Source organism: Anoplophora glabripennis, unplaced genomic scaffold, assembly GCF_000390285.2.
Source record: "Anoplophora glabripennis isolate ALB-LARVAE unplaced genomic scaffold, Agla_2.0 scaffold887, whole genome shotgun sequence".
NCBI lineage: Eukaryota > Metazoa > Arthropoda > Insecta > Coleoptera > Cerambycidae > Anoplophora > Anoplophora glabripennis.
In genome coordinates, this window is record NW_019416974.1 from 98,635 (window position 1) to 107,663 (window position 9,029).

General features: G+C 31.1%; 1 protein-coding gene across 1 annotated transcript; it reads right to left on the bottom strand.

Annotated features, from left to right (window-relative positions):
• Window positions 1-1,820: 1,820 nt before the first annotated feature.
• On the bottom strand, window positions 1,821-8,031 carry LOC108914619. The gene is made up of 4 exons (XM_018720465.1): window positions 7,891-8,031; window positions 4,914-5,089; window positions 2,004-2,114; window positions 1,821-1,944 (listed from the first exon to the last, which is right to left on the bottom strand). The coding sequence occupies exons 1-4, from the start codon at window positions 8,029-8,031 to the stop codon at window positions 1,821-1,823; spliced, it is 552 nt and encodes a 183-aa protein (XP_018575981.1).
• Between the last annotated feature and the right edge of the window lie 998 nt (window positions 8,032-9,029).

The following is a 9,029-nucleotide window of genomic DNA, read 5'->3' on the forward strand; positions in this document are numbered from 1 at the left end:
TACTAGGGTCACGTCTCAAAAAACAAGTAATTTTTTTGTCGTCCTATGTTATTAACAAAATCTTACAAATCTTGTTACAAATCGTTTATCAATCGTTTCTTAGGACTATATAGAATGTCTCAGTTTTAATCTATGAGACTTCGTACAACGAAAAATAATGGCCATATGTCTCAATTGTCTCAACCGTTTTCGAGATACAGGGTGTTAATAATTTAAAAAAATAAGTATTTACTCTAAATATCTTCTGAAATAATAGAGGTATTTGGACTAAATTTGGTACGTTATATTGGGCCAAGTTTCCATATAATGCTGTAATATCAAGACTTTTACAACCAATGGCGGAGATATGGGCAACTCATTCGACTATATTTTATAAAAAAAATATAGTACGGTTTTGTGTAAACTAATAATTGATTATATTTTCTGAAATAGCATGCCAATGGGAACAAAAAAATCTCTTACATTTTTCGAGATAACTGTCTCTGTTTTACGGTAAATTGGATTTCTCTTTTTCTTTTCAAATTAGCCAGATATTGTGAACTAATGGATTTTTGAAATTCCTATTAGAAATATTTCGGTTAGTTTCAACTAATTAATAAAAAAACAAAGTAGCATATTATTATTTGATTGTTAACAGAACTTTAAGAGAATCCAAGTAAAAGTCAACTTATTAGGCTTTCTTGAATTTCTTGAGCAAGATTTTTATTTGAGCCAAAGGCTTGAGGAGGTATATGTGGTTGCAATTGGGGCTCCTGATCATTCTGGTTAAATGTCAACTACCCTAACAGATGGATTGACAAACAGGGCCCTATTCCATGGGCAGCGAGAGCACTAGATCTTACCCCCCTGGACCTCTCCATATGGAGCATAATTAAAGTTATTAATACGTCGCATAAGAGCTACATATTATTATGACCATTTAAAAGAAGACATGGTTCATCTCCAGTACATACAATTAAATATTTTAACACCCTAGAGGGCATGTATTGATCTCCAGTACATACAATTAAATATTTTAACACCCTAGAGGGCATGTATTGAGGCAAATAGTGACCATTTTGAACACCTATTATGAAATGTACTTAATGCTCTTAGCAGCAGCAATAATCATTTATTAATTATTCGCGCAAAAAAATAAGTGGCGGTAAACATTGTTTGAGAAAATCATTCTCTCGATGTTGTAATAATCAAATAATAATATTATTGTTTCGAAGGATGCTACTATATTTTTTATATAAATTAGTGGAAACTAACCGAAATACCTCTAATAGGAATTTTAAAAACCCATTAGCGCACAGTATCTGGCTAATTTGAAAGGAAAAAGAAAAATCCAATTTGCTGTAAAATAGAGACAGATATCAACAAAATGTAAAAGGTATTTTTTGTTTCTATTGGTACCTATGCTTTTTCAGAAAATATAATCAATTCTTATTTTACACAGGATTATTTTTTTTATATAAATAATTAATAATAATAATTAATTAATAGTCCAATGATAACGTTGCAATTAAATCTCCAATTATTTGATTATTTTTTACAAATAAACTGTCCATTAATCCTTTAGAAATAATAAGTATATCAGTCTATAAAAAATAATACCCTTGTGTCACAGGTTATGGTCGTGGCGCATCCACCAAAATATCGAATCTGAAATAATAAATTTAAATAATTAATTTACAACATTTACATCATAGAAAAGTTATGAATATTCTTTAAAATGATAATATGCTATCTTAGTTATATTAGCAAAATAATATTTTCCTATTTCGGTGTAAAATTGCTCTGGCCTGCGAGCGTTAATAAAACTGAACCTCCAGCAATCATGAAGTTTCCCGCATTTCGAAGCTTTTCAAAATGAAGTCGAGAAACGGTACTTCACACTCTGTCCAGCTGTCTCTGTCACAATGTCCCTGATAGTTTTCATCGTAATCAGGTTCTGAAGACCTATGGAATTTAATATAAAATATATTAATATAAGTTAAGTATCATTTTGAACAACGTACGTGAATATAGCTAACAGGAGGTCCTTTACCAAGGATTTCCCTTTTGTTGGAATAAACTGTTGAGCATCGCAAATAATCCTTCTTACACAAGCGGTACCGTTAAGACCACTTCTAAAAAGATATTAGAACAGCGTTATCTAAAATTGATTATTTATATTATTTATAGCATTAATAGATTATTCTTGCCTTTAGATTATAACCTAATGCAGAAATACGTTAATTAATGTATCGTGGCTGAATTTCGTGCTAAGGTGTGTCCAAAATAGGCTTTACGCATAAATCTAGACTAGATTGTTTCTTTAGGTTATTTAATTATTTCACAAAGTCGGGTATTTGTTTTTTCGTGGTGCTTTTAATTCGATATATTAGATTATTAATTTTAGGTAATTTTTAACATCTAACTTATCGTTACATGCCTAGATATTTGGTATAAAGGTGTACTTTTACATATACAGGGGGTTTCACAACGTTTCACATACCGTATATGGTTTATAGGAAGAAAAATTAATTTCCACAAATGATCCAAAATAAAGTTCAGTGAAAATTCAAAAATCCACAAATTTTGACTTCCGCCAATACAGTATATACAATTCGCCATGAAACACCCTGTACAACTTCGTTTGACATGAAATAAAAAGAAATAGTATCAATTTAAAAAACCCTAATATATTTAAAGCAGACATCATTTAAAATTCTAAGGATATCTGATGTAATAGATACATCTACTTGAATATACAAAAAATACATTTTTTATATATACAGGGTGATTCATTAATAATGGGACAGAGCTTAAGGGCATGTTGCTGACCTCAAAATAGAGCGATTAAGCCAAATATGCCTTATTCGAATGTTGCTCCTTTTCGATCTACAGGGTGTTAAAGTTGAAAAAATATTTTCAATTTTTTTAAATATCTTGAGCATCTTTGAACGGATTGTCTTGAAAGTTTGTATACCTATGTTTTCTGAGGTGGTAATTATGGAAATGGTAACTATTTTGCAATCGATAAACTTAACCGTTTTCGAAATAAGAACGATTTACTATTTCTTACAAAATTATTTGTTTGAACGTACGCCTTTAAATAAGATGACTTAAATGAAGTAGGCCACTGTCAATGAAATGTCATGTATTATTTATGTCAATTCTAAGCAGCTTATAAATACTAGACAGTTTAGTTCTTCTTCGTTTGTGAATTTTTTCATTAAAATGTCGCGTCATAATTTGTTAATATTCGTTTGTTGAAATGAGAAACATGGTATGTGTGTATGCCCAAGAAAATTTTTGTGGCCGTCATGCAGCAACGAGGTAATTGGAGTTATATCCAAATAACAGACAACCTAACCACAAGCTTTTCAAGACGTTGTACAACATATTAGGAGAAACGGGATCATTTCGCCCTAAACGAGACGTTGGAAGGCCTAAAGTATTAGCGGCGGAGCAAGAAGAGGATGTTTTAGTGCGAATTGCCGAAAACACGCAAACAAGCACACGCCGAATTTCATCAGCTACTGGTGTAAGTCAGCCTTCCGTCTTCAGAATACTCCACAAAGAAAAATTGTATCCTTACCATTTTCGTCCGGTTCAACAGTTGATGCCACAAGATCCTCCTGGTAGATTTCGGTTCGCACAGTTTCTTCGTCGGCAACAAAATGCTGACCCTACATTTTATAATAAAATATTGTTTACGGACGAAGCTACATTTACCCGGCGCGGTGTATTTAATTGGAGAAATAGCCATTCCTGGGAACTGGAAAATCCTCACTTGCCACGAGAACAACATTTTCAGCATGAATTCTCAATAAATATTTGGTGTGGAATACTTTCCGATAACATTTTGGGACCATTTGTGTTACCCCGTCCACTTAATGGGGAAAATTATTTAAATTTTTTAACAAATGACTTGCCACTCGTTCTTGAAAATATCCCCTTAAATTTACGGCAAACCTTTTGGTTTATGCATGATGGTGCTCCCGCACATTACTCCCGACCAGTAAGAGAATATCTTGATATAAGTTTTCGAAACCGTTGGATTGGTCGCGGCAGCGAAGTGCCTTGGCCTGCGCGTAGCCCTGATTTAAATCCCCTAGATTTTTATTTCTGGGGTAACGTTAAATCTTTAGTTTATAAAGATGTTATACATACTCGAGAAGAGCTGTGGGCAAAAATACAAGAATCTGTTAACATTATCAGAGACCAACAAAGAAGTCTATTCAGTGTCAGACAAAATTTTAACGAGAGAATAAAAAAATGTATTGAAAACAATGGTCGCCACTTTGAGAATCTTTTGTAATTAGACTTAAGCATAATAAAATTTTCAGTTGTTACTGTGTTTGTCTTAATTCGTAATTAAGTCATCTTATTTAAAGGCGTACGTTCAAACAAATAATTTTGTAAAGAAATAGTAAATCGTTCTTATTTCGAAAACGGTTAAGTTTATCGATTTTTAACAGGTATATCTTTTTTATTTAGAATTGAACGTAGTTTAATAATTTCTTATTGGAAATTCAGATTTTTGAAGGACAAAAAAGTTTGACATATGTTTACTCCGACGGAACACTACAATTAGCGCATCCTAGATGTGATTGCAAAATAGTTACCATTTCCGTAATTACCACCTCAGAAAACATAGGTGTACAAACTTTCAAGACAATCCGTTCAAAGATGCTCAAGATATTAAAAAAAATCGAAAATATTTTTTCAACTTTAACACCCTGTAGATCGAAAAGGAGTAACATTCGGATAAGGCATATTTGGCTTAATCTCTCTATTTTCAGGTCAGCAAAATGCCCTTAAGCTCTGTCCCATTATTAATGAATCACCCTGTATTTAGCAGAGCTACATGTCGCATTATACTTTTTCCGAAGTAATAGCGGTGATAAATTATTTCAGACAATTCTTGGCAATATTCTTACTCTGTGAGGGCTGTATCCAGTTGAGAATAAATACTCCTTCTCTCCTTCTTATGTTTCTTCTTTTTTTTGAAGAACAATGGCTCACTGGGTAAAGCGAAAGGGACATCGACCTCGAACAGTATATTCCAACCTGTCGGCTGGACCTGGAGGAAAGCTTTCACAGCTGCCATTGAGATCTACAAAAAATAAGAACAAAATAAAAATAAATGTATATTATTTTCATCTAAAAAATATTAATGGGGTTGTAAAAAAACCACCAATATTTTATAGTAACGAAAATATAGTAAATAATATTTTAAATATTGATTGAAAATAAAGCATTTGGTGTAGAAACAAATTAATCATTTTTTTAAGTTGAGAAGATATTAAAAAAGCATTCTACATAATAACTACAAATTTCAATTATTAAAACATATAGACCGTGAGCTAGCGCACATGGGTGTGGCGTCACTGAAAAATGTCTGGCATTTTGAGGTCTGAAAAAGGTAAGTTAGTTAATGAAAATAAGGGTGGTTTTAAGGGCCAACCCGTGTTCGAAAATTTGGAAAATTAATTTCCTTTTACATAAAATAATTAGTTTATCACTCATCTTATAGTGTCTGACAGTTGATGCAAAAATAGACACTAATAAGTACTTAACAATTTTCAAATGCCAGACGGTTTTAAATAGCCGAAAGGGTGGTTCATAGGGGGAACGTGTAAGAAGAAAAAAAAATCAACGTTTACTTTTTTTCTGGCAATCGAAACAATGAAAATTTTTGTTATGAAAATGATAAAAAGAAATTACCAGACGGTTTCCAATGTTAGGAGTCGAGTTTCTCTGCGCAAAATTATGTGAAAATTTTTAACATTTTTCAGTAATCTTAATGTATAAAAAAGAGGGCCATTGTGTTTGCGGTATTATAAAATGTTATTTATTTTTCAATGCCAGACAAATTGGCCGATTCGGAAATTTATAAATAAATAAATAATTAATGACTTGCCTAGCCAAGAAAAGCTGGAAAATAGAAAAAAGCTCCGTAAATTTAAAAAATTCACATTTTAAATCATATTTGAATTAAGAAATACCCACCAAGTTGGAATGCGTCTCATGGAGATACGCTTGCGCAGCACAGTGATTTTACTGGATATAAGCCACTTGTACCCTTATGGGTTAGAAAATTTTGAAATAAGCACTTTTATTCATTTAAAATTCATGTTTTAAATAATATCTTCCTGCAATTTAATTTCTTAATTTAAAATTTGAATTTTTTAAATTTACGAAGGTTTTTCCTATTTTCCAGCTTTTCTTGGTAAGTCACTTCCGTTGACAGCATCAGATTCAGTAGGAAATTTTACGTCGGAAATAGTATCTTGAGTATGTTTCCCGAGTAATTACAGCTTATAATATAAAGGTAAAAAGTCGAAAAAAATGAGAAATTGTATTTTTTACAACTTTGTTTATTTATTTATATATTTTCGAACAGCCCAACTTGTCTGGCATTTTTAATTTGAGTTTGTAAATGTATTTTTTATTGAAAAACGAATTTCCAGACAAAAAAAGAAGTTTTCATTATTTTTTTTACAACTATTTAATTAATTTATTTTTTTTTTTAATTTTCGAACTACCCAGCTTGTCTGGCGTTTTAACCTGAAATATAAATATGTATTTTCAATAGAAATGCAAAATGCCAGACAAAAATAAATCCTTTAAATTAGAAAAAAAAAGAAAACCAAAAGTTTTCGTTAACTTTTTAATTCATTTATACATTTTCGAAAAGCTCAACTTGTCTGGCATTTATATATTGTGTTTATACGAGCATTCTAATTGAAATGGAAAATGCCAGACAAAAATAAATTATTAAAATTTTTATAAATTTTTTCACACGTTTTTTTATTTATTTATAAATTATCGAACCGGCCAATTTGTCTGGCATTGAAAAATAAATAACATTTTATAATATCGCAAACATAATGGCCCTCTTGTTTTGTACATTAAGATTACTGAAAAATGTTAAAAATGTTCACATAATTTTCCGCAGAGAAACTGGACTCCGAACATTGGAAACCGTTTGGCAATTTATTTTTATCATTTTCGTAACAAAAATTTTTATTCTTTCGATTGCTAGACAAAAAGTAAATGATGATTTTTTTTTTCTTCTTGCAAGTGCACCCCTACGAACCACCCTTTCGGCTATTTAAAACCGTCTGGCATTTGAAATTTGCTAGGTACTTATTAATATCTATTTTTGCATTAACTGTCAGACACTTTAAGATGAGTGAAAAACTAATTATTTTATGCAAAAGAAAATTGACTTTTCAAATTTTCGAACACGGGTCGGCCCTTAAAACCACCCTTATTTTCATTAAATAACTTACCTTTTTAGACCTCAAAATGCCAGACATTTTTTGATGACGCCACATCCATGTGCGCTAACTCACGGTCTAATATTATGTGCTTCCTTTTTATTTAATATTAATTACTCAAATATAAAATAATCGAAAAGACTTGATAATGCGTATAATTTTTTTCTAAATTTGGAATTGTCTTCCCCTTATGACAATTTTTCTAGTGCTTGTTATGATTCAAAAAAGATCTACCTTACATATTTATTTGAAAAAATCAAACAATAATGTAACATTATAAATAACTGATCTTGCCCATACCCTATTTCAATATTAATTTCTTCTTTTTTTATATTCCACGTATTTGTTCATAGTACCACTAATCTGTGGCGCCGTTTAAGTGCTTAACTTAACTTTCATCATTACTAGTAAAGTTGCTTATCAAAATTTTAAAATTATCGCTAAATTTCATAATTCATCTCATCAACTTTTGGTGCATCCCCCGCCATTAGGATCTAGTAATATTTTTTTAAGCTGGTATCTTAAAAAAAGTAATTAAACACGTTATTGTTTATCGGATTTAATAGAAATTAGCACCAATTAATACATGACATTATTTATAGTCATTGAGAGAAAATATAACAACACTTACCACTAAATTACTTCCCATCGGAAAAGCGACATATCTTTTCCGTCTCGAAAGTAAGATATTATTTCTGGAAACTTTAGTAAAATTTGCATCTATACAAAACACAAGACAACTGGTGACTAAGAATCTCAAAAATATAACCATTGTTTTTTTTTTTGTATTGTGTGGACTGACAGAGTTGATTCTGTGTGTTATCAGAATCGTTTGAATAGAAGAAAATAATATGGCGGCACCTAAATCCAATATTTATCTTAAAATTATCGCACTGTGGTCTAGAATAATAATTAATTTACAATGTAGTGCTTTAATTCTATGAATAAACATGATTCTCAAAATATTGTATGTTTTTGTAATTACTGACTTGAGTTTACGCACTTACAATTTTTGAATTATACAGAGTTATTCACGCAATTTGAATACCCAGGTTACCGGCCATGAACTTTTCAATGAAAATATTTCTAAAATTGTTGCACTTCCGCTTATACCGCAAGTTGCCTCCAAATTCGTTATTTTATTGGGAACACCCTGTATATTATTGCATGTTTGGATTCCACGTTAAATTTTAGGGCCACTTTGTATAAACTTATTCATATTTAAAATTAGCCGTTTTCAATATAATGCGATTTAAAAAACAAATACCTACAGCACTGCTGGCTTCAAAAGTATATGCCTCAGAAACAGTTCACGTGGAAATCTTTATTTTTGGGTCAATGAAAGTAGGAGTCATTGGGATCCTTACGATGTTTTCAAAATTAGCCAGCTACAAGGCCCTGAAAACTAATTGACAAACCCGAAGAAATTCAATCGTGTGCAAGACATTTTTTTAAATGGAACACCCTGTATACTTACTAAACAAATCTACGTCAGTACATGCAAGGGTTGCTATAGTTATTCTTGGTGGTTTCTGATTTATCACCACTTTTTTATTTAAAATGTAAAATGTTTCGTGTAAGAAACTCCTAGTTACCTATGAAAACAAAAGGTTATGCCCTATTAAAGCACCAAAAAAAGACTCACTGACGTTTCTGTGTTCCTAAAAATGGATGAAGTAAATAATTATTTGATGAGTGATATTTTAAACTTATTCTTTATTCATGGCGAATGTAACAAGGTACTAAACAGGACATGCCGCACATTTAATG